Consider the following 23,467-nt stretch of genomic DNA (forward strand, 5'->3'; position numbering starts at 1 on the left):
TCACAGTACAATGACGTGGGGCGAAAGTTTGATTATCGGCTTACTACGTTTACAATTTTGCACCACTTTGGGCGAGAAAGTCTAGAACATTGTACGGACAACTTGGGGCGTAGAATCGGGAACAGTCCTGGATATCCATGCGATGCCTGTACTTATCATCGGTCACCTCCTCGGGAACTCTGAGGAATAGCTTATTTAATGGGCACATTATGGCACAATATATCATTTCACTTACGTCAGCACAATGCGCATTAGATCCTCCATGAGAAACCCCTGATCTTCACCAGCATTTAATTTGGCCCTTAGCTCACACATGGCTCTCTTGATACAGGACCTTAGGTCCAACTGAAAACTGTAAATTGGTGGGTTGTTTTAAATTATTTTGTGGAGTGCCTAAGGCTTACACTTTTCCCAGGGCCTCAAACTGATCGAAAATCTCTCTGCGCTCTCTGTATCCACGATGTAACTTCCAGCTGGGCACTTGATCCCAGGATTCATAAACTTCTTCTACCGGTTGATTTGAGTTCTTCCGATTTGCGGACCAACTCCATGGGGTTTGATAGAAAGAGGCCCTATTCAATGAGGGTCTGAAATATTTTCAAGCTATGTTAAAGTCCTTCAAAATTATTCATTTAATTTTACCTCGTTGTTGCTTGGTAGAATGGAACCTTATTAATGTCCGGACTGAAACTTAAAATTTCGAATTTATTTCTTCAACTGATTGATATAGACACTTTACCTATGGTAATGAGCATTTCTATAAGGCCCCGCATAGTATGGATGATAGCTTTCAGGTCTTTTGGTATATGACCAATCATATCGGCGCTTTGACGTTGGCTTCGGCTTCATCCTCTTCAGAATCTTGGGCTGCCAACCCTCGACGGTGTCGGGAACCGGAACATACATATCAAATTCCAGGCTGTACTGGAGTCCACTTGGTCGTCCGCCCAAAATGAGTTTAGTTAGGGCGGCGGTCAGGAGGATGGCAGCCTTGTCCGGAAATACCAAAGCACGCACTCGCCGCGATAGCAAGCGATTCTCCAAGGAGGAGTCCACCAGATGGGTTTGATTCCCAAAAGCCGCTCTAATGGCTCCGAGCCAAAGAAGTACCAAAATCGTAGACCTCATGCCGCCACTCTGAGAACTGAACTGAACTGTGTGCCAGGTACTAGTCGTGCAAAATTGAGGCCAGGTGAGCAGCGCTAATTAAGAAAGATGGGCTGGCTTACAGCATCAGGTGTGCTTTGACTCGTACGCACCTTACATGTCACCTCGATTTGTTGCGAGCGGATTCATTTTGTTACACGCCGCCTCTTTGGAAGCAGGCTACTTTTTGGCATTTCAATAGTTAACTTGCACAGTTCACTAACTCTTTTAATAAAATTCCTATAACTGAAAAAAAAAATATTCCGAGGATGGTTAACATACACGGTGGCACTCGGATGATGGTGAACCGCTGCATCGAGCTCCTCCGAGCGCGGATCGAATGCGCCTCCACTCGCCACATAGCCAGGCGGTACCAGCGTACCCGGGAACAGGGTAAGGTGGCCAGTCAATACCTGCCCGACGATCAGATACTCAGGGAGCGGGAGAAAGCGGATGTGTACAAGAAGAACAAACGACGCTCCATGTGGGAGCAGGACGAGGGCCACAGCGGTCGCATCTCCGCCGGAGACGATCAGGAGCGCTTCGACAACGACCAGTACCATCCGCGGGAACTGGAGAAGCGCAACTACGAGTGCACTTGGGTCAATTTCCCGGAGAGTGTGGCGACCAAGCGAAATCGCAGGCGGGATTTCCTGGAAACGATGGACACAGAGGCCCCCCGACGTCGCCGAACTCAGGTATTTAATGGAAAGAAATCAATCTACAGATTCCCATATTTTTCTTTTCTTCAGGGAGACCGCCCAAGCACGGCAAAACCATGTGACGACGAGGCACGTGCCTTTATCAACCAATGGGATACCAATGCGGCGATGATCCAGCGCAACAAATTTGCTCGGGCCACCGATTGCTGTCCACCACCCATTGTATCGCTCCGGATGTCAAACGCCTGTAGCACCCGACAACGCCAATTCCTATACTAATCCATCCGGTTATACTTGACAGTTGTATTCTCATCAGAAATTCTAGCAATTGTTTATCTTAGTAGCCTGATCAAATTAATAGTGTCCAAGGCATCAGATTTTAATGCGTCCAAATCCGAAAATGTTGTACTGTGTCTGTAGTCCAGATGTGATATTTGTTGCTAATAAAACATATGTAAGTTTATTGAGATCATCATAACATTGTCAAAAATGGTCAAACAGCTAAAATATCTGCTGAGAATTTAATTCAATGGTTACTTTGGCCAAAAATGCCGAAAAATACTTTTGGCTAAAATTCGTTATTTTCGAAGGGCTATTCGAGATATGTAAAATGCAAATGCTTTTTATCATTTTTTAGCGGAATTAGGAAGAAATTTCAATACCCTTTACTCGTAGAGTGAAAAGGTATTCTAAAGTAGTAGTTCAAAAGTAGTTCAAAGAAAAGTAGCTCAAGCTGAAGTTCTAAACCCTATAACTCAACCTATATTAATCGGATTTTAAAGAGGCATACCTATAAATGTTTCTGGAGCAATTCTCTAATAATCTGCATTCAAATATAGAATTTTATTTTTTTTCAATTTTTTTTGTCATTCCCTTGATGTTATAATGTTGTAGAAATTCACAAAAATCAAGAAATGTCCCAAGGCTGAAGTTCTGCGGTCCATAACTCAACTGATCTTAATCGGATTTTGAAGTGGCATACCTCTAAATGTTTCTGGAGCAATTCTCTAATAATCTGCATTCAAATTTAGAATTTTATTTTTTTTCAATTTTTTTGTCATTTCCTTGATGTTATAATGTTGTAGAAATTCACAAAAATCAAGATATGTTCCAAGGCTGAAGTTCTACGGTCCACAACTCAACTGATCTTAATCGGATTTTGAAGTGGCATACCTCTAAATGTTTCTGGAGCAATTCTCTAATAATCTGCATTCAAATTTAGAATTTTATTTTTTTTTCAATTTTTTTGTCATTTCCTTGATGTTATAATGTTGTAGAAATTCACAAAAATCAAGATATGTCCCAAGGCTGAAGTTCTACGGTCCATAACTCAACTGATCTTAATCGGATTTTGAAGTGGCATACCTCTAAATGTTTCTGGAGCAATTCTCTAAAAATCTGCATTCAAATTTAGAATTTTATTTTTTTCAATATTTTTTTAATTTTTCTAATGTAATGGTATTGTAGTAATTCAAAAATGTCCCAAGACTGAAGTTCTAAGGTCCATACCTCAACTAAATGTGAAATAAGAGAAAAAAAATTTGCAATTTTTGTAAGGGGTAACATCGTAAACCTTTGCAACAAATCGCAAAAAAAATAAAATTACCAAATTTGAAATCAAATCAAGTGAAGATTTATTTACAAGTTCATCGAGATATGCCATTGAGACCATAATATCAAATGCTCTGGTCAATAAACTGATTATTACTTAACTACTTTTGTTGAAAATCGTTATTTTTAAAAATAACTTGACAATAAATATTTATAGGGACATCATATAAAGTATATTTAATAGATTTTTTATTACATTTTTCCGACGTACAAAAATACAATTTAGCGTAAAAAAGGTTTGTGTCAGAACTAAAATTTAGCCAAGTATACCACCGCCTCGCAATCTTTTATGCACAATTCTTTAGTATATATCTCCGAGCGGAATGATATATTTTTGTAACGGCCATTCCGCGGTCACACTTAATATCACATTTAATTGTTTATTATTCGGCGGTTGGTTTTTAATTGTTTTTCGGCGATGGCGCTGCTCCGAAACGCGTCCAATGGCTTCTTGGGCAGTTTCCGGCGCTTTGCCAGCAGCGGATGCACCATCTACAGCCTCAGTTCCGGTCATGTCAAGTGCGGCGTCTCGGTAATCCGCGTCTCCGGGCCGCAAACAAAGAAGGCCCTCCGAGCAATTGTTGCAAACAAAGAATACGAGCCAAAGGCAAGTCAATAAATATATGCATATATTATCCGACGTAGGAAGGATCATGACCTATAGATTGAATAGCTTTGTTTCCTAGTATCCACAATTTATAATTATATACAAATGAAAAGACTTGTTCCTTATATTTTAAGTAAAAAGTTAATTTTTGGACTGTTTAAAAAAGTCTTGTATAAAAATACATATACAAATTAAAAAAAAAATTTGTTTAAGTTTACTAAACAAAGTATATAAATTGAAATATTTCTCAACTTAGTTCGTTATATTTGGCAAGCTGCCAGGTTTCATTTGTATAACTATTTATATTTAAATACGTGAAACCTCTACTATAATAGTGAATTGTAATAGTTCCCTTATAAATACTTTTACAAATAGGCTCGTCAGGCGTATCTGAAATCCTTCTACCATCCCGCCAGCAAGGAGATGATTGACCGCGGACTTTTACTTTGGTTTCCGGGACCGGCTTCTTTCACTGGCGAGGATTCCTGCGAGTTCCAGGTGCATGGATCCCTGGCAGTCATTGCGGCCATGCTGGATGCGCTGGGAAGAGTGGATGGGTTGCGGCCAGCGGCACCAGGAGAGTTCACAAAGCGAGCCTTCTTTGGGGGCAAACTGGATTTGACAGAGGTGGAGGGCTTGGCCGATCTTATCCATGCTGAAACGGAGGCGCAGAGAAAGCAGGTGGGCAGTGGACTTAGGGTCTCGTTAATTTTGTTATAAACCCACTTTTCCTCCAGGCATTGCTACAAAGCACCGGTGCACTGGCGCGCCTCTACGACAACTGGCGCCGTCGACTTATCCGTTGTGCTGCCCATTTGGAGGCCTACATCGACTTCGCCGAAGAGGAGCAAATCGAGGGAGGCATCATCCTGCAACTCGGCAAAGAACTGAAAGCGGTGAAACGCGAGATTCGCGAACATTTGAGTGACCAGCGGCAGGGAGAGCTCCTCCGCGACGGAGTTCGTACTGTGATCATCGGAGCACCTAATGTGGGCAAGAGTAGTCTGCTCAATCTCCTCTGTCAGCGATCCGTGTCCATAGTGACGGATCAGGCGGGCACCACAAGGGATATTATAGAAACAATGCATAATTTCGGAGGATACCCGGTGGTATTTTCAGACACAGCCGGATTACGCCGATATACCACGGATAGTATAGAGCAGGAGGGAATGCAGAGAGCCAAAAACTGCGTGGTCCAATCTGATTTGATATTGCTCCTCGCAGAAGCCAAGAACATTGCACAGCTGACGCACGATGACGCAGTTGCTCCGTTTGTAGATAGCTATCTGGGCGAGTTGGATATACCCCTGGACATGTGCTCAGGAAAACGCCTACAATTGGTGGCCAATAAAACGGACACTTTGTCGGATGAGGAGCATCAACAGTTGGACAAGCTGTCCAATGTCTTAGCCATATCATGCCATAAGCCCGATAAGATGCCCGTGTTTCTGGGATCTCTGGAGAAGCAGCTGCAAGAACTGTGCGGAGAACCGCAGGCGGAGAATCCACGCATCACAAACACACGCTACCGCCAACAACTGGAGCGCTGCATTGAGAACATTGACATTTTCCTCCGAGATTACAGACCAGATGTTTACCCTGACATGGCCATTGCCGCCTCCAAGCTGCGCAACGCCGTGCGCTGCATCGAACGCATCACCGGACACATCAGCTGCGAAGATATACTCGACGTCGTCTTCAAGGACTTTTGCATTGGAAAGTGAAGAGATAAAGATAGCTTATAGCTGTGAGCTTCGAAAATTATACTGCCCCGTGAAGTATTGAATGAAATATTCAATTGTACCTTTAGAGTTTTGATAAGGATAATAAACTAAACTTTCTGCACGGATAAGCCAAATTTGTATTACTATTATTAAAAATCATCTTAAATGTGTTTTTATAGAATTTTTCATTGAATCAAAATATATTATTATAAATCAAAATAATACCGTTACGCTTAGTGTGGCCTTAACCTGGGAGTTGACCATTCCGCAGTCAACAAAGACCTGGGCACACTGTGATATTGTTTACGTGTTTTGCTCGCAGAGATTTGTTTTTTTTTTTTAGAAAAGTATGTCATCCTGGATCACAGGACTGGCAGATAAGGCCGAAAACATTTTGAACAAGCTGGACCAAAATGCGGCAACGGCCCTGCAGACAGAGAACTCCACCGGATCAGCGGATCCAATGCGCAGGAGCATGACGAGCAGCACCCAGTCTCTGTCCACGTCCATGAAGTCGACTCTGTCGCCAGTGAGGCGCTCGGGGGCCAATAGCTCATCTAGTGTGAAAAGCGAGGGCGGAGGCTCAGTGGTCACCAAGGATATGCGCCAAAAGATGGCCACATCAGCCAGTTTCTCCAACAGCCCCGACGTATCCCTCAACTCAATGGACACAAATGAATTGGCCGCCTTCAAGATCGCCCTGAATGAGATCACAGCCGAGAGGGATGAACTTCGTCTGCGGTTAGATGATCTCAATAATGAAACCGAAAAGTTCGATCTGCATCAGCACACGCAGGTGCTGGAAGCTCTGGTTAAAACTCTTTCCGAGGAGCGGGACAAGGCGGTTCATGACCACAATGAGGCCCAGGCTGCCAACATGGCCTACGTGCACTCCATATCCGAACTGGAAACCAATCTGGCCAAGTTGCAGCAGGAATACATAAGCGCCGCTCACAAATTGCAAATGCAAACGAAAGAAACGGAACAGCAGCGCCAGGAGCTCCAGGAATATCGAATCAAAGCTCAGCGAGCCCTGCAGGCAAAGGATTCCCTCATAGCAGAGTTGAAGGCTAAGCCCACAGAGGAGGGCGCAGATCCAAACCTGGTGTCGAAAGACTGTGAAACACGTTTTCTGCAAATAGAGCACGAGTCACTCAAGCAAGAACTAGAACACGCCAATGAGGAACTGCAAAAGGCGCGTTTGCAGCTGGACGATTACATTTCGCAGGAAAGACAACAACAGGTGGAGCTGAGCTCAGCCCGCCAACGTGAGGAAACCCTAGCAAAGGAGTTGCGACAGGCAAGGGAACACAATGTGACCTCCGAATCCGATCAACGAGTGCTCACCCAGGAACTGGCATCACTTCGGCAGCAGCTTAGTAACCAAATGGCTGCTGCCGCCACTCGCCTCCAAGAGCGAGAGCAGCAGCTTCAGCAGATGCGTCAGCGATTGAGCGAAGAAGCAAACACGGGGGCCAAAAACGATTACGAGACTCGGTTGAAGGCCTTAACCCAATCGCTGGTCGAACGGCAGAGTCTCCTGGAACGAGTTACGAGTGAGAGAAATGCCCTGCGACTGCAGCACGAGAAGGCACAGACGCAGCTACAGCAGAACATGCACTTAGTGGAAATGGAAAGCCAAAGGGGCAGCTCCCGCCATGCGTTGCTCAACAGTACAGATGATGGTAAGTCCAACATACTTCGAGTACCGAAAAGCACCTAAATGTGAATTCTACTTAGTCAAAGCACAATTTCCGCTTCTCATGCATCCAAGTCCATTCGACAATCGTGTGGCCCGTCGCTTCAAGCGAGCTCTTCGCCAGGCGGACTCCATGGGCATTCGTGTGGGAACCTTTTTGCGTCGCTATCCCATGATGCGGGTCTCCGTGATCGTCTATGTGGCTCTGCTCCACCTTTGGGTCATGTTTGTGCTGCTCTCCACTACACCAAACTAATCGAGCAAATACATTTAATTGAGCAATTGTTGTATTTCAATAATATTGTATGTATTGTATTTTACACGCCAAAATTGGATATCTAGGGGTACGAGTATATGTGTCATGTTTGTGGTTGCAACAATTGTATATATCGATAGTATACTTGTGTCTCGCACTCGTTCTAAATTCAATATTCAATAAACATCAACTATGTACAGAAATTGCAATTGATTTAACGCTAAAAACATCAAGCAAACAAGTAACAAGACCGAAAAAATTCGCACTAAGTTAGGATTAGAATGATTCCTCACAGTTCAGATATTGCATAAAGAATCCATCTACAGACGCTGTAAAGTTGTTAAGTAAATGTGAATTAGTTTAACTTCAGTTTAACTCCAGTTGCTGGGCAGAGCTGATAGTTCTAGCTAAGCGGAAGAAAATAGAGAGTAAACGCTTTTGGGACGATTCGCGTAAAACATGCGCTATATGCCCCGTAAGTTTTTATATCAGTCATCGGCATGGTAGCTCACATAGACAGCATCGCCACCGATGCTAATCAGGCACTGGCCCTAAGAATACAAGATTTCAGTGGAAAAACTTAAGGGTGTGTAGATTATGGTTTGCCTTACCTGATTTTTGTGCTGATTATCGAACAACATTAGTTCGGTGATGTAAAAAGAGACCATGGCATTTCCGCCCAGCGAAGCGATGTGAGCCCTCACTACAGCCAGCAGTTCGGTAATAAAGCCATGGACAAATCCGCTGATGCCACCGATTTCCCGGATCGAGGTGCTCTCCCGAATAAAGAAAAAGTTCAGGTTGCCCAAATATTTATCTATACGGCCACCAGGTATGAAACTCAGTGGCGTCACATCCACGCCATAACGATCTCGCAGAGGAAACTGCCAAGGAATAATATTATTAATATAACGACATCAATGATATTTTAATAGACTTACATAACGGCTACGTGGTACCGACCCAACGTTCAACGGCTTAATTCCGGTTGAAGGCAATCCCGAACCAAGGTTGTTAAGACGAGATGGCGAAGTTTTTCGCATTTTAAATGAGCTCATTCCGAATGGCGGAATAGCGGTGCTGGTTGGCGTGGGTGTGTCCACCATCTGATCCTCGTCCAACGGAAATATGTAATCCTCCTCTTGCAGCATTCGTTTTCCGTGTAACTCTGGCTGAGATTGAGTGACGTGCACCGTGCCATCATGAAATCCGTTCTGCTGTTGAGGTGCCGGCTGCTGTTGCTGAGCCGGTCGTCCACGTCCGCGGTACTTCATTCTGTTGGCATCGCTTAGGCCCATAGCCATGCCAGTGACTAGCAATTGAATTTGATCCTGTAGGAAAACATGTAAGTTAATGATTTATGATCAAAGTTATAGCAATTCCCTTACCGTCTCTGGCAGATCCAGTCGGAAGCGAAGATCGCAGATAGCACAGGGTATCATAGTGCGTAGCTTGAAGTAAATGGTCTGCAACAGTCTGGGAAACCAAATATTTTTAGTGCTGATCACGGTAAACGTTACGAACTTACCTCTGAAAGTGTTTGGGGAAGCCGTTTACACTCTGGCCCACTTCGAGTCGAGCGCGCCACACTTGGGTAAACATTTGCAGATTCTTGACTGTATCCATTTCCAGCATTCCCGGTACCTGTTGCGTATTAACCACATGGAAGCCTTCCGGCGGATATGGCTCCATTAACAGCGATATGATTTCCAAGTCCTCGATATCGTCCACTTCCAGGACACACAACTCCTTGTTGCCACAGTTCAGATCGATCTCGTTCATCTCCTCTTCATCAGAGTCGTCTGTATCTGATTGTTTATCGCCAGAGGCGCCTGTGGAAGGTACTCCACCGACATTGGCTACCAAATCCGGATCCAAGCTTTTCAGCTGGTATATCTCCTGGTTACGTTCAAACGTTTCTTGCAATTTCTTCTGCAACTCATTTAGCTTTTGCTTGTCGGTCCAAGAGTTGCCTGCCACGATCTTCGGTACCTGCGGCACCGGTAAAGCTGTGAGAAATAGAGCCGTTCCCGTGGCTATCAACGCTATCATACGCTCGCCGATGGCAACCTGCGTGCGTAGTCCAAAAATAGCATTCATGCCCTTGGCCTTCAGCTTGTTAATCAGCACTCGATGCAGTTCGTACTCCAGGAAGGGCAGACCATCCGATATCTCTTTGGCGTTCAGCTCCGCACGCAGATCTCTTTTGGCACGCACCACTTGGGCCTGCATGAAGCAACCTCTTCCTGTAACCTGCATAAACTCAGGCACTTCCAGTGTAGCGAGCAGTACATCCGGAACTCTTCCCTTGCGGCAAACCGCGCACTTCTTCATCTTCACATTGAAAGGCACCGAGCTAAGGTTGTAGGGTATGTGGCAGATGGCACAGGCATTCCGGGGTCCATTGAGTGGGGGAAGTCCATAGCGTTTACCTCCCGAACTGTTACCGGTACCCAGGGAACCGCTGTCCTTGCCAATGCTCGTATCCCCGGCGGTGCTTCCATTTCCGTCCTCCACGGAATTCGTCATGGCCGCAACGCTGGCGGTTGCTTTTGACATGGTAAAGATATCGGTTTGCGATACAGATCGATTAAACACCATGTTAATCACAGCCGCCGTTCCAGTGGCAGATAAAACGCAGACATCGTCACTAAAAAACAAAGATAGGTGAGTTCAGGCATTTCAATATAATAGATTATTGCAATTTACGTACGATATGGTTGTGGTCTCGGCATAACCTAGCACTACATTACAGCCCAGGGACCGGGCATGCGATCGGATCTCCATTCGTAGCTCCGTCCACCAGCTGTCTCGTACTTCCGGCTCATCCGGATTGGGCACGCGCTCCAGCAGTTTTACGGAACGTGCCGCGACCGTTGCGCCCAAATGAAGAATGAAGCCCGTCGGGTATTTTGTCATTGTCAGGAAGGGATACTCCAACATATCCAGACTGTCGGCCGCAGTTCCGGGTTTGACTCCCACCGTCGGCTGCGTTAAACGCATCATTGCCGTGGCGGCCACCAGACGCTCACTGGCCACACATATGGAGTTTCCTGGGAATTAAAAAGGGTAGCAAAGGTACTATAAGCCTTTCATGTGCACTTGGATTTGCTTTTCCGGGTCTTACACATAGCGATTACATTTATATTTACATCAGAATATCTTAAACACGTATGGAGTGTTGGAGATATGGAGTAGGCTGACAGAAAATGGTGAAAATATGGGCCGATATAATTTTCAATAAAAATTTTATTATGATAATTAATTAAAATAAATGTTATATTCCAAATGTAACGCCCAGACTTAAGCTCTGGGGCACTTGAATAGTTTAATTTAAAAAACATTAAATCAAATGTAAACCTATAAACTCAGATCCTCAGAACACACCAAGTCCCACTTCTATGACACGAGATGATGGTGTAGTGTAACATGTAAGGACAGATCAGATCGGATGAAGCATTCAAGACATGGCGATACAGAAGAGCAATAACCTGCTTAAAGTGCAGGGTGTAAAGAGACAGAAAGGAGCACGCACAGACACACAGAGTTACATCGAGAAAGGACACTGAGATTAGGCGGAGCATCTACTTACGCTTCCGGTGGAACGTAAAGGCTATGCCTGCTAGCGAGATGTGGCAGCGGACGCAAGGATAGAACGTTGAAAGATACGTTTATGGTTACTCAGAGACGAGACGGTCAGAAAAAGACACGTTGACAGAGAACACACAAATATTGATAGCCACTGGTGTTAAGATGCTTATAGTCTACAGCCTAACTCTAGTTATCAACTAAAGGGAATGATACTCCCTAAACAGTCATGTTTCCGATTTTAAATAAGAATACGATTTCAGCTTAGCGAACACTTTAAATATACGTTTAAAACATATTCGAAAACAGGGCTGTTTACATAGGCTGGCTCCCCTACATACCTTTGGGCGTGACACTAAGGTCGGAGTCGGAGGATCTGCGGCAGATCTCGCCGACGGTGGCCGGCACCATTGTCGTGGCCGTCGAGGCTGTAGATGTGGATGCGCTATCCGCATTTGTTGTCGCCGAGATGCCACTTTTCGAGGGACTGGGCGTCAACTTTAGACGACTGTTGCTCACCGGCGAGGCGAAGCGTTTCAAATTGGGACTACTACCCTCCACCGTTGTGGGTATATTGGACGGTCCAGTGCTTGCGGCTGCTCCTGTGGAACAGGGCTGCTGTTGGAGCTCGGTGCTGGATCTAATTACGCGTGGTGGTTGTTGTTGTCGAATGGCAAATGGAGCAAGCAATGATGATTCATTATTGTGGTTACTATGGTTAGTACTATTAGAGATATTTACAGATTGATCTAATTGGGTGAGGCAAGGGGAGTTATTGTAATCGAAGACGACTAGATTGGACTGGGTGGGAGTGGGTGTAGAAGGGCAGACGCGCAGCTCGGGCGCCTTCAGCAGCAACGTGTTGGGTGGAATAGGAGTATCGGAGGCAACTAGATGATTCAACGAGGCACTGCGTTGCATGGTCTTCTCGTAACTGGGGAGAAAGTTCAATTGCAGCATGGACGAGGATCCGCTGAGGTTGGATCCCAGCCAATCAGTGGAGCAGCTAGGCAGCTCCGGTTGCGAGCTGTAATACGGCTTGCGTTCCAGCGAGGGCACAAACGGATGCTTTGGTCTGTTCTCTAACTTACTACACTTGGGGCTCAGATGCATTAACTTTTGCAGGCGACGTGAGAAGCCTTTGAGGTCGTCGAGCAGATTGTGGTGGCTAGGACCCAAATCCTTCTGGCTGTTCTCGCAGCTCCGAGTCTCTCCTGGCTTAATCCAATTATCTTGTAGATCCTCCTCCTCTTCCGGGGAATCTTCCCCATTGCTCTCAGGTGGACCTATTTCCAGATCCAACTGCAGAGAGTCTTCTGATTCAGTTGAGTAATTTGATGTAGGTCGAGTCCTAGCCTGAAACTCATCCCCTGGCAAATCAGGTGCCGAGCGGGTGTTCTCTTGATACTCCATCAACCCTGGCACGGTAAGGAAACTCTTGACGGGCATATGACCAGGACGGACGTTAGAATCGCTACTAATGGATCTTGTTATAAAAGGGGGAATCGAGGACTTGGATGTCGATGCGGCGAAACGAGACTTGCGTCGCCGCCTAAAACTCGAGGTGGCTGCAGTGGCCCCGCCAAAGATGCTGCTCAACGACTGTGTAGCATTCTCCGGTATCTTTGGTTCAATCCGTCGGATAAGTGTAGCGTATTTCTGACTAAAAATTTTACTCGAAGAGAGCGTTAGACGGCGCATACGGTGTCGTAGTTTCTTTTCGCGATTTCGATCGCCACGCTCGTCCTCTTGCCTTATGAGATCCTGCATCAGTTCCGCATCCTCGGTGTCGCTGCTGGCACTCTCCAAGTAAAACATCGTTGCTGCTGCCGCCGCTGCTGCAGACGAGGGCGCCGACGAGCTGGGTTCCCTATAGATATTGAGACGATATTGCGGCGTGCGGCCGGAAAGCGGCAAACTTGAGCTGCTTGCCCCCGCACAGTTGAGGAAGTCTAGATACTTTTGTGTCAGTCTAGCCGTATTTGGATAAGATGGTACGTTAATGTTTTATAAACATAAACACGACACAACAACGAAACGACAACGATTGGAAAGTGCAATACGATACGACAAGGAGCGAAAATTAAGATATTGAGGGATGAACATCGTCGGAGAGATTTCGGTGTGGGGAAGAACGTTCAAAAGAAGAAAAAATTCGCTTTAGAAATTATTTAAGTTCGTTTTCTACTAGCTCCTACTTTCAGCTACAGATGCTAAACAAATTGTTTGTACAATCAAGGGTAGGTTGGCTTCGGGAACCGAAGTTTCAAATACTCTTGCACCCTGATAAGAAATACTTTTACTAGCACAGACATGGATAATAACATTATGTAATCATGTAATCAGACAGCTATAATATGACAATTGCTTTGCAAGAGTATTGTAAACAGCAAAATAAGTCAAAAGGTTTGAGTAATCAGACAGCGCGTAGTGCCACCAAATACTCACTCTTCGATCAGAGCCACATCCGCACTGTTCGGTTGACTTGTGCTAGTGTCCTTGATCAGCGTGACAGCCGTTCCAATGCCTCGGGCCACCACTCCCACGTCGCCCTCCAGATCGAAGCACTGGGTATAACCGATGACGGCATTAGCACCCATATTAATAGCCTTTAGGCCCATTCTCCTCTGCACCTGACCCGACAACTTGAGAAACACCACCTGGCGAGCCTCGTTAGAAGCACGCGGGGTGCGTATTTTGTCGATCCACTGGTACTCCGGATCGTCATTAACCACTAATTCCTCAACAAAGCCATGAATCACTTGGGCGCGGTAGCCAAATGGCACACACTGAGCTGTTGAAGAAAAGAGTATAATTAGACGATTTCATTAAAGAATATATTAATGTTTATACAGTGGAAGAAGGGGATGCCGCAGGAGCTTTGACGGAATTTGTTGACGTCCGAGAACAGATCAACTTTAACAATCACATTGATCTCGCCGCGGATGCCATGCATGGTGTCGAAAACGGGAATCCAGCCGGATAGCACGGTGCCCTTGCCGTGCACCGCCTGACTAGAGCTCTCCAAGCACAAGGGATTCAAACTGATGTTGACCTTTCCGATCGCATCGTTCGCGGAGTATGTGTCGTAGTCCATCAGGCGGATTTGCAGGGGCTCATCCTGGAGCTCAGCATCGTCCACCTCGAAACGGAACCTATCGGACAGCAAGGGTTACAATATATGGAGTTAGTGAATGGTCGGACCTCACCAATCGGTATTCCAGGTGGGATTCAAACTCTTGCGGAAGACATCCGTCTTGTGGGTCACCGAGGCCAGTTTGATTTCCACGAAGGCGTCCGTGGTTTCGCTGCTTTTGTCCATCACGGGCAGGTTGCGCGCCGCCTTAATCTTCACCCCCACCTTGCCCGGCATCCTGTCGCTCTCGCCTGTTGTCCCTTTTCACCAGATACCAGATTGTGACCACCGAATTTCGTCCAGAAGGGTTCACGTTTTATCTTGTGTTTTCCATTTTTCCCAGTGCTTAGTGTGGCCGTAGTCCGCGAATGGCAATTTACCAACAGATTAGGTCCTTGTGACTGCTTAGAGATTTATTTTGCTAATCTAAATAATAATAAAAGGGGTTTTTAAGTCATTAAGCAATAATCACCTTAATTTTTCTTAAGCAAACTAAAAAAAAATTACTGGCTGGAGTCATTTTAACTACAATTTAAAGTATACCTTCCGGATATATTTTTGATATATGCTTACGTAAAATATCCTTACAAATAATGGCAAGCCTCTATTTGTATGTTCTTTTCATAATTTTAGAGCTATAACCTTTTTTGGATTTTAACTTGTTTTGTAAATTAAACTGTAGAAATTAAAAATAGCATGTTTTATATCTAGATCATCGACCGAGGATGACAACACTGGCGGAAAATAGACGAGTGGGCAGCGCTGAAACAAAAATCAATAGTCGCCGCCATATTTTTTCACTCAACGAAAACCAACGCGCTCCGGACACCGAATAATGTTTAGAAAAATAAGTTATTTAAGATAAGCTACAGTTAAAAGCGCGCCGAGTGACTAAGTGACTAGTAAGCATCGGCAGAAGCGATTCCCTGTCGCCAGCAATCGTCCCCTAAATCGCCAATCTCCGGCTTCCAAACGCTGCTTCTTCTTCCTTCGGCTTCAGCAGTCTTTAAATCCGCGTCCAAGTGCGAGGTATTCCTGTGGAAGTGCTAGCGCGTGTGATCTAGTGTGCGAGAACAGCCAGCGAGGAGCATGGAAGGAGCCTCAGTGTCCTCGCCATCGATGGGCGGCCCACGTGGCGGCGGTTTTCGCGGACGGGGTGGTGGAGCACCTATGCGCGGTGGCTTTGATCGCGGTCGTGGTCGTGGCGGTCGTGGACACTTTATGGGTGGCATGCGCGGAGGCGGCGGCAGTGGAATGGGCGGAGGACCGCCCATGCAGGGCATGATGTCGGGTCCTCCGAGGGGAATGCGTGGCTCCCGTGGCGGAATGGGCTATCAGGGACGCGGCGGTGGTTATCAGCCGCGTGGTGGCGCTCCCATGGGCATGCGGGGCGGTCGCCCGCCCTTGTATTCGCAGCGTAAGTTTCCGCAGACAAACCCTTGACTCCCTACCACACCTTGTAAATCCAATCCAATCCAATTTAGCTCCCAAACAACACACAGGTGCCGAGAACAACAAGACCGTATCACCAGTGCCCACTTCGGCGATCAGTGGAGAGCAGCCGGCAGTTGAAGCAGACGGTGACGAGGTCACGGATGGTCAGACATCAGCAGTCGTCCCTTCTTCAAACAACTCACATGGCGGCAGTTCCGGTCCTGGTGGCAGCAACGGCGGGGGACCTCCTCCCTATCTGGGCCGTGGACGTGGACGCGGTGGTCCCTACAGTGGACGTGGACGTGGTGGCGGCGGCTACAATTCGCACATGAACGGCAGTGGAGGCGGCAGTATGTACGGTGGCTCCCACAGCCACCACGGCAATTCCATGGGCGGCGGTCCGGGCAGCGAGCACGGATCGATGCCCAGGCGCGGAGCTCCTCGCGGCAGGGGCGGCTACAATCAAGGTATGAGTCGGCCACCCTTGCATCACCATCAGGCACATAATCCCAATACACAACTTGCACCGGTACCAGCTCTCAAACGCGGCGCTCCCGGTGGTCCTGGTCCCAAACGCGGTCGCTACGAGGGCGGTCCCTACGGCCAACGGCCCATGACGCCCAAGTACCATTCCACCCAGCAGCATATGGGTGGCGGAGGGGGCGGCGGCATGTCTTCGCAGTCCTCTTATGGCTCGCCGCCAAGTCATCATGCGCCACAGCAAAGGTAAAACATCAAATTTTTAAAAATTATATAATCTATATAAATCAATCAAGCGAAACATAGCCACAGAGTTTCTAAGTATGCAAAAAAAAATTTAACAACTTTTGACGCTATTCCTTATGCAGCCATCACAGCTATCAGACCCACGACCAGACACAACAAGTGGATCCCTACGCGCAGAGCAGTTACAGCACCCAGACCACCCAGCAGGGATACAATGGCTATGGCCAGGGCAGTAGCAGCAGCTATGCGCCTCACACATCGCAGACAAGTGCTCCGGCGAGCAGCAGCTACGGAGCCCACCACAGCACCGAATACGATCAGAGCCAGTATCAGAACTACAAGTGGGTTACCTAATCTTGACCTCTATCTCTCTACTTTTGTTGCCTTCAATTGGACCAAGCAAGTGCTAATGTTTCTTTGTGCTTCGCAGCAGCTCGACGGGATATGCTGCTCCGCAGGACACGCGGTACCAGTCGTACAGCCAGGACTACAGCCAACAGTACGGCTCGACTGCAGTGGACTACAATGCTACCGGACAAGCGGACTACAGCCAGCACGGAGCGCAAAGTACTGGCTATGATGAGCGCGCCTACGCGGGTTATGGTATGTTCCTTCAGTGCCCTCTAGTTGCGTCATCCGTCATCGGTGTCTTCTTACAGATTCGCAGGCCTACTCGCAGAACTATTCAAACGCAGCCGCCTACTACTAAAATAAAAAAACATCTTCCCACTCCCACCCCTGACGGCACTCTAGAGATCAGAACGCTGCGCGTGCTTCGATAGGCCAAGAAACCAAATATGAGGGATTAGGGCAGAAAAATATCGAGTAACAGGAAGGGAATATATGTTGAATGCATCAATTAACTTGCAATACATAATACGCAACACACACACACACGCGGTCACTCAAAACATACAATTTTAGTTGTTAGGATAACAGTTCTCTTTTTCTTAGCATTTAAGCAAACTAGTGTTTCGACGTCTTTCTACATAAACCCTTAACCCAAATTACTATCCCCCTTTGTTTTCGTTTCGTCTCCCTACGAATCCTGAACAGATATATTGAAAATATCCGCCTTGCCTGTTGTTTAATGTTCTCTTAATAGACAAACGGAGCTAGCCTGCACTGAGCTCCAGCCTAAGAAAATTAAATGTGCTCCTCCTTAGTTCCATTTACAATTACAAGTCACCTGTGACCAAAGTATGCTACAATCATATTTTTTATATGACGGAAAAATACGAGTACGCACGTACATGATCTTCTGAATGAACGAAACTAAATTAAAACATTTTGTGAATCATGTAAAATTGTATACAGATGAATGCAATGTATATTTTAGTTATTAAGCTGAAAACTGCAAACGACTCTCGACACAGTTATTTTCAATCCCACATGCATCTGAAAGCGTTTATGATTTTGCAAGATTATGTTTTTTCTTTATGAATGACGAAAACGTGACAAAAGCGTGACTTATTACTTTTTTTGTTTTACAAAAACCTCTTATAGCAGCAATTTAAGCAACAAAAGCTCGTAATTATGTAACTCCTTAAATTTAAGCCGAAAAAAAATCAAGTAACGAAATACACAAAGTATATTAGAAAAAGATGCAAAAACCATAACCATAATCAAAGTCAATAAAATAATGTTCAAAAATGTGTTTAATGCATTAAACTTATTTAAGCGTACATATTATTATTTAAAATATTTTGTTTAAAAGAAATCAATCAGTAAAAATGCAAATTATTAAGCCAAACAATCAATCAAAAGACGAATAATAAGTGAAAAATGTGAAAAAACGTAAGACTGAATATATTCACGAACCGAAGCTGCACTGCAAGCATTCAAGTCATGAAAACTGAGAGGCAAATGAATGAAATAACAAAGTATTAAGTATTTACGAAACGATTACAACCAAATGCAAAGAACAATCAATCGCCAAGCGATTAACAAAGTGCCAAGTATACCTGACCAACAAAACTCAGGAAAAAAACGAAACTAAAATCCAATATTACGAATGCGTTATGAAATTTCAAGGACATCAGTCAATCAAATTATTAAGATAGTGTCGCGAAAATAATGTTTACTATGATTGAGCTTACACGTACCATAACCATTCACTTAGATAAATATCGAAATTTACAAACTGAAAGCACTGAAAGTACAAAAAGCAAATATTAAAAAATATTTTGGTAAGTTAAGGTTAAAGCCAAAAAATATATATACAAAAACATTTAGTATATGATGATCTCAGCATGCAAATAATATTCATTTAATCTGATGATTACAAGCAATTTTTACACAATCTAACCGCCCTGTTCGTCTAAGTAATATATTTCATTATAAAGTAAACGTTTTGAATAACTTAAGGTAACTTTATTATTGATACTTGAGAAGAAAAATTTAACATAGTGCTGTTGAGCTCTTCATACAAGCAAATGCGGCCCTATTGCCGCATTTACCATATAAATTGTAGCATTTAGATTTTTTTACAGGAATGAGAAATCAAAATTAACAAAATTAAAGCGGTATACGCTTATCAAATCTGAAGGAAACGATCTAAATGGATATGTCGAGGGTGGTAATCTCAAAGCAAACAACACGAATACAAAGAAATCAAAGAGATTATGAATATAAAAAAATTTTATTTTGAATGTTGCACTTTTATGTTATTTATATATTTTCGTTTATGTATACAATAATTTTATTTGTTATTGTTAAGCAGAATCAAATACCTTAATTACAGTCTTAAAAAGACAAAACAAGATATTATGCAAATGAAAATTGATTCAAAAGACTGAATTATACTTCAACGAGATACAATCTCTATAGATCCAAAGAAAACTAAATATAAAATCAATCTATTTATACAACAAATTTATATAGAATCGAATCTAGATGACAATGAAATGCCTAAAATACTTTTTTTTCAAATTTCCTTTTTGAAAATAAAAATAAAGAATAAATAAACATTTATTACCAAAGAGCTAAAAACAAATTTTTGCCTCAAGAAAAAGCACCTAAAACAAAGTCACATCATCCAATAAAAATGGAATACAAATGAAAAACATTACAAAATATCAGAAAATCGACCAACGAGCATAAAGCGATATGTAATGAGATCAGAGAAAGGAAATCATTTTTAAAAGGCATATAATTTTTAATTTGCAAGTTTAGAGATTTTATGAATATGCATAGAAACCAAATAACTGCATTATTTCACGTTTTTCTGTCCATTTGATTTACAATATTCTGTTATTTGTTTAATTTTTTATTAATTTAATAAAACCTTTAAGAATGGCAAAATAATTTAATAAATACATGCAATTAAATGGTAACTTTTAACTTTTTCAGCAAAAGCAAAATATTGAAAATCAAAAAACCCAATGGAGCGAAAGTATCTGCGTACTATGGAACCCATTGACCATTCTCATACCAAAATATATTGCAAGGATACGAATAAAATTCGGAAATATTTTTCAAAGTTTACTCAAATGACGTACAACAAAATGCAATGACGTCAATAATTCAAATCAATTCATTTAGAAACATTTATTTTATTAGAGTGATCTAAAGTATAAGAAACCCTCAAACGCAATAAATGAAAATGTAAACAAATATTTCAAACTTTTATTTTTATTGTTTGGTGAGTTACTATAAACTAAAGAGCTAAATAGCTTATTTATGATCCCCAACCGTTGTGAAGTTAGCAATCTATCTCACCAAAATCATCGCAATACATTACAAGGAGCAGCCCAAATTTTCTATAAATGTAAACCATTTTAATTGCATTTTGTTATGCATTCACAAATTGAGAGGAAAAGTTTGTCTTTATTAAAGTATACAACGGAAACTAGTGTTTGGATTTGAAAACATTTGTTGGTTATTTAATAATAGTGCTTCATGCTAGGGAAGTATGTGTGAGATATTTATACATCGTTGGAATACGTATTATTAGTTTTTATAACACTCAGCAAATAAAACAGTACAAATTAAATCAAAACCAAGGGTTTAACTTTCAGCACATTTCGAGGGTCTTTGAGTATGTACAAATATGTATTCGATTTTTTTGGTTGTTGCATAGAAACATTGGACATTGGATATTTAATGAACTAGAGAGCTTCCAATTGAGTATAGTTCTGAGTTTCCATTGATTACGTTTACATAAATATGCTGAAGACGTCAAAATACTGTTGTGCTTTTGTGTGAACAGAAACGATTCCGCCGCTTGTGGTCAGGGTCCAGTGTCGTTGTCTCAAGTCGGGATTAGGTGGTGTTCGCTAATGTCCTTGCATAAATGTCCTTAACGACGTTTGCCGAAGCGCAGGAAAACGTGATCGACATCCGTTCGCTTGTTGTAGTTCTTCAACAGGTCATCTGAGTTGGCCACCAAAGCTGGAGTAAAGATAAAAGTCGAGTAGTGTGCGGATATTGTGAAAGTCAAGACCTAATTCACTCACCGGATGCCTCGTTGTTGATGTAGGACTTAAGGGCCGATGTCAGTTGATCGGAGTTCTCCAGGGCCTGGCACACCTTCCGGATGTGCGGGGGCATCTCCTCGACGATGCCGGACTGGCACAGAGGTGGACCCTGGGCGGCGGCCCGTGTGTTGGACACGGCCAGGAGGACGATGGCCAGGCAGCAGGCGACAAAGAACTGAGCGAAGGACATGCTGCAAGTGGGTTATGAAACATTATGATTGACATCGGAAGCTGGTGTCGAGCTTATTTGATTATCGGCGGCAAAGGTTGCTCGGCAAGGACATCCTCGCTGGAGGGCGACTTGGCCATGCTCGGTGCCCTTCCAACCCCGCTGATTTTGATTAAGTGTAATGATCTTAATGCTACGTGCCTGATTGCCACTCGCTGATGATGGCGTTGCCCTGGCAAAGTATTATGCATAACTGGAGTTGTACTTGGCTTTCTGGCTCGCGGCGGTGTATCCATTTTAAATCGCATCCAAGCAGGCGACTTAATGCTGCCCTAATACGTTTACGCGACAGACAATTTGTTTCTATTAGCTGAAAATGGTGCAGGCTAAGGCAATTTGTTCTGCGTCAACGCCTCTGGCTGATGATTACGGTGGAAATGATGGAAATGGAAGTGGAATAGAATGGAGGCAGCACTCATACGCCCCGTGTTGCAGTCGACATGCAAACACCTGTGCGAACGTGTTGTCCCCACATCTGTTTAGCTTAGAACCCCAACAGCGGGAATCGGGAGTGAGGAGGAGGTGCCAATCGGGAGGTGCACATAGGGCACGTTCCAAGGATCCCAACTACTGATGCTTGCTTAGGGCTCAATCAAGGTGCACGTATGCAAATCAATTGCAAGGCCTGCTTACTAGCAGGACACCATCTATTGCGACTTAGTTGGAACGTCTCTCACTGCTGATCGATTGCTAGATTAAATATACCATTGCATAAAATCTTCCCCACATGATATAAAAGGTATAGTAATATTTTCAAAAAGTTTTACATATGCGCAATTCTACATTTCTTTCTATCTTATTACCCCAACCAGTTTTTTAATCATTCTCATATATTAAAGGCTTATTTCGAAAAAAAAATCTATCACAGCAAGTAGGTGATATTCATTGGACACCAGTTACGTTAATAATATATTTAAGTAAAAGCTCTTAAGTCCTCATGATAGTTCCATCTTTCTACTAATAAAAGCACTTTTTAGATTTGTTTAATCTCTCACACTTTCCAAGTGAAACCACAAGGATTCACTTTCTGCGTATGCAGCTGGTATTCCTCTTAAGTATCTAACACTCGGCACATCTCAAGACACAAGTACCCACCTGATGAGGGCTTTGAGTTATCGGTGCTTCCACAAAGGAGTGAATGTGCAAACTTGGTAGTGGTTATCACCGGGGTTCAGCTGCTGCTCTGTTTGCTGGACTTGTTGAACGCAAGCACTCGAATGATGTCCTGTCCAGCCAGGACATCCGCTTTTATTTACTTCCGCCGAGGACGAGCGCAGATGGCGCGGTGGCCTCTGATTGGCTGACGGGAATGTACAGGCAGGACTCGCGCAAAAATGGGGGACGGGGGACCACATGTTGCGCTCCTTGCAGGATACTTGGTGGGCGTGCTCAAACATCACTCATACGCCACCGACACCGACACCGACCAAAGCACGATGTGTGCACTTGGCAAACTTTCGACGGTAGCAGCGGAGGTGGGCATGGCAACGGGAACCCACCGAGTTTCCCAATGTGTTTATCTATTATATAACTTTATCAGCTCTTAATTATGTTGTAAAAGTTGTTGGCTTTATGATCAGTGGCCGGCAACCATCACCTATTTATGGGTAGTTATAATCATTTATGGCCACCGTCGAACATTGTCCCGTCCAACCCACGGATCTGCTTTAAGCCGCAACTTTAAAGCCGTTGTCCTGGCCACTGCATTTGGCTCCTCGGATGCGTAGCAGAGTAATCTTCGGTTTATGAGACTGGGATTTGCAGGCGAAGCGTTGCAATTAATTTGAATTTGTGCGTGTTTCGCCTGCCAAGTTCCCCGATAAGAATTTCGACTGTGACGTCAGGATGAGTATCTTGAAGTGGGATGACTCTGCTGCACACATAAACCGGGTTTGGAATGGAAAAATTCGAATTAAGCAAGATGGAAATCTAATTTGCTTTCCTTTTGTTACAGTCAGCGTGACTAAAGAAGTGGGGGAATGAAAATTGCTCATGAAATGCACCACTATGGTTACGAGTCTTATAAAAATATTAATTAAAAATAAAACACTGGTATATAAAACAAAAGAGAGAAAACTTAAAACTACTCATGTTGCTTATGATATTTTTTATTTATTTCCAAGATATTTGTGTTTTTACTAAAGGAAATTTAATGCTACGCTATATGTTAT

General features: G+C 43.9%; 7 protein-coding genes across 14 annotated transcripts; 4 read left to right on the forward strand and 3 right to left on the reverse strand.

Annotated features, from left to right (window-relative positions):
- Positions 1 to 49: 49 nt before the first annotated feature.
- LOC6554840 lies at positions 50 to 1,128 on the reverse strand. Its single transcript, XM_026980903.1, is given in 5 exon segments — positions 50 to 179; positions 236 to 352; positions 405 to 599; positions 601 to 684; positions 740 to 1,128. Coding segments are annotated over 5 exon segments (915 nt in total).
- A 131-nt stretch (positions 1,129 to 1,259) lies between these two features.
- LOC6554841 lies at positions 1,260 to 2,286 on the forward strand. The gene is made up of 2 exons (XM_001981961.3): positions 1,260 to 1,844; positions 1,899 to 2,286. The coding sequence occupies exons 1-2, from the start codon at positions 1,416 to 1,418 to the stop codon at positions 2,085 to 2,087; spliced, it is 618 nt and encodes a 205-aa protein (XP_001981997.1). The 5' UTR covers positions 1,260 to 1,415; the 3' UTR covers positions 2,088 to 2,286.
- Positions 2,287 to 3,761: 1,475 nt separating this feature from the next.
- Positions 3,762 to 5,875, forward strand: LOC6554825 (tRNA modification GTPase GTPBP3, mitochondrial). The gene is made up of 3 exons (XM_001981962.3): positions 3,762 to 4,026; positions 4,402 to 4,707; positions 4,764 to 5,875. The coding sequence occupies exons 1-3, from the start codon at positions 3,838 to 3,840 to the stop codon at positions 5,748 to 5,750; spliced, it is 1,482 nt and encodes a 493-aa protein (XP_001981998.1). The 5' UTR covers positions 3,762 to 3,837; the 3' UTR covers positions 5,751 to 5,875.
- Positions 5,876 to 6,014: 139 nt separating this feature from the next.
- On the forward strand, positions 6,015 to 7,905 carry LOC6554826 (golgin-84). Its single transcript, XM_001981963.3, has 2 exons — positions 6,015 to 7,435; positions 7,491 to 7,905. Exons 1-2 carry the CDS (start codon positions 6,100 to 6,102, stop codon positions 7,703 to 7,705), a joined length of 1,551 nt encoding a protein of 516 aa, XP_001981999.1. The 5' UTR covers positions 6,015 to 6,099; the 3' UTR covers positions 7,706 to 7,905.
- Positions 7,719 to 14,830, reverse strand: LOC6554827 (C2 domain-containing protein 5). 2 transcript variants are annotated; one of them, XM_015153418.2, is made up of 10 exons: positions 14,503 to 14,830; positions 14,147 to 14,448; positions 13,742 to 14,087; positions 11,635 to 11,933; positions 10,419 to 10,758; positions 9,234 to 10,355; positions 9,094 to 9,181; positions 8,647 to 9,036; positions 8,317 to 8,589; positions 7,719 to 8,256 (listed from the first exon to the last, which is right to left on the reverse strand). In XM_015153418.2, exons 1-10 carry the CDS (start codon positions 14,664 to 14,666, stop codon positions 8,194 to 8,196), a joined length of 3,387 nt encoding a protein of 1,128 aa, XP_015008904.1. In that variant the 5' UTR covers positions 14,667 to 14,830; the 3' UTR covers positions 7,719 to 8,193. The 2 variants fall into 2 exon arrangements, with proteins under 2 accessions (XP_015008904.1, XP_026834982.1); XM_026979181.1 differs by lacking the exons at positions 13,742 to 14,087; positions 14,147 to 14,448; positions 14,503 to 14,830 and having other exon boundaries at positions 11,635 to 13,719.
- Positions 14,831 to 15,158: 328 nt separating this feature from the next.
- On the forward strand, positions 15,159 to 18,246 carry LOC6554828 (hornerin). Of its 7 annotated transcripts, none has more exons than XM_015153799.2 (6): positions 15,159 to 15,846; positions 15,932 to 16,330; positions 16,400 to 16,589; positions 16,712 to 16,930; positions 17,023 to 17,192; positions 17,249 to 18,246. In XM_015153799.2, exons 1-6 carry the CDS (start codon positions 15,519 to 15,521, stop codon positions 17,296 to 17,298), a joined length of 1,356 nt encoding a protein of 451 aa, XP_015009285.1. In that variant the 5' UTR covers positions 15,159 to 15,518; the 3' UTR covers positions 17,299 to 18,246. The 7 variants fall into 7 exon arrangements, with proteins under 7 accessions (XP_015009285.1, XP_015009286.1, XP_015009283.1 ...); XM_015153798.2 differs by having other exon boundaries at positions 15,160 to 15,846; positions 15,914 to 16,330; positions 17,020 to 17,192; XM_001981965.3 differs by having other exon boundaries at positions 15,160 to 15,846; positions 15,914 to 16,330.
- Positions 18,247 to 20,397: 2,151 nt separating this feature from the next.
- On the reverse strand, positions 20,398 to 22,547 carry LOC6554829 (dromyosuppressin). Its single transcript, XM_001981966.3, has 3 exons — positions 22,392 to 22,547; positions 21,047 to 21,258; positions 20,398 to 20,981 (listed from the first exon to the last, which is right to left on the reverse strand). Exons 2-3 carry the CDS (start codon positions 21,255 to 21,257, stop codon positions 20,890 to 20,892), a joined length of 303 nt encoding a protein of 100 aa, XP_001982002.1. The 5' UTR covers position 21,258; positions 22,392 to 22,547; the 3' UTR covers positions 20,398 to 20,889.
- Positions 22,548 to 23,467: the final 920 nt, after the last annotated feature.

Source organism: Drosophila erecta, unplaced genomic scaffold, assembly GCF_003286155.1.
Source record: "Drosophila erecta strain 14021-0224.00,06,07 unplaced genomic scaffold, DereRS2 tig00000000-arrow-pilon, whole genome shotgun sequence".
In the NCBI taxonomy this organism is placed as follows: Eukaryota; Metazoa; Arthropoda; class Insecta; order Diptera; family Drosophilidae; genus Drosophila; species Drosophila erecta.

Coding starts and splice junctions, on each gene's coding strand:
- LOC6554841 (XM_001981961.3), top strand. CDS start 1,416: ATGGTTAACATACACGGTGGCACTCGGATGATGGTGAACCGCTGCATC. Junction 1,845..1,898: donor CCCGACGTCGCCGAACTCAG/GTATTTAATGGA, acceptor TCTTTTCTTCAG/GGAGACCGCCCAAGCACGGC.
- LOC6554827 (XM_026979181.1), bottom strand. CDS start 13,111: ATGTTTTACTTGGAGAGTGCCAGCAGCGACACCGAGGATGCGGAACTG. Junction 10,356..10,418: donor GCCGAGACCACAACCATATC/GTACGTAAATTG, acceptor TTTGTTTTTTAG/TGACGATGTCTGCGTTTTAT. Junction 8,257..8,316: donor ATAATCAGCACAAAAATCAG/GTAAGGCAAACC, acceptor TTGTATTCTTAG/GGCCAGTGCCTGATTAGCAT.
- LOC6554826 (XM_001981963.3), top strand. CDS start 6,100: ATGTCATCCTGGATCACAGGACTGGCAGATAAGGCCGAAAACATTTTG. Junction 7,436..7,490: donor GCTCAACAGTACAGATGATG/GTAAGTCCAACA, acceptor AATTCTACTTAG/TCAAAGCACAATTTCCGCTT.
- LOC6554828 (XM_015153796.2), top strand. CDS start 15,519: ATGGAAGGAGCCTCAGTGTCCTCGCCATCGATGGGCGGCCCACGTGGC. Junction 15,847..15,913: donor CCCGCCCTTGTATTCGCAGC/GTAAGTTTCCGC, acceptor AATCCAATTTAG/CTCCCAAACAACACACAGGT. Junction 17,193..17,248: donor GCGCGCCTACGCGGGTTATG/GTATGTTCCTTC, acceptor GTCTTCTTACAG/ATTCGCAGGCCTACTCGCAG.
- LOC6554825 (XM_001981962.3), top strand. CDS start 3,838: ATGGCGCTGCTCCGAAACGCGTCCAATGGCTTCTTGGGCAGTTTCCGG. Junction 4,027..4,401: donor ACAAAGAATACGAGCCAAAG/GCAAGTCAATAA, acceptor TTTTACAAATAG/GCTCGTCAGGCGTATCTGAA. Junction 4,708..4,763: donor CGGAGGCGCAGAGAAAGCAG/GTGGGCAGTGGA, acceptor CTTTTCCTCCAG/GCATTGCTACAAAGCACCGG.
- LOC6554829 (XM_001981966.3), bottom strand. CDS start 21,257: ATGTCCTTCGCTCAGTTCTTTGTCGCCTGCTGCCTGGCCATCGTCCTC. Junction 20,982..21,046: donor CATCAACAACGAGGCATCCG/GTGAGTGAATTA, acceptor TCTTTACTCCAG/CTTTGGTGGCCAACTCAGAT.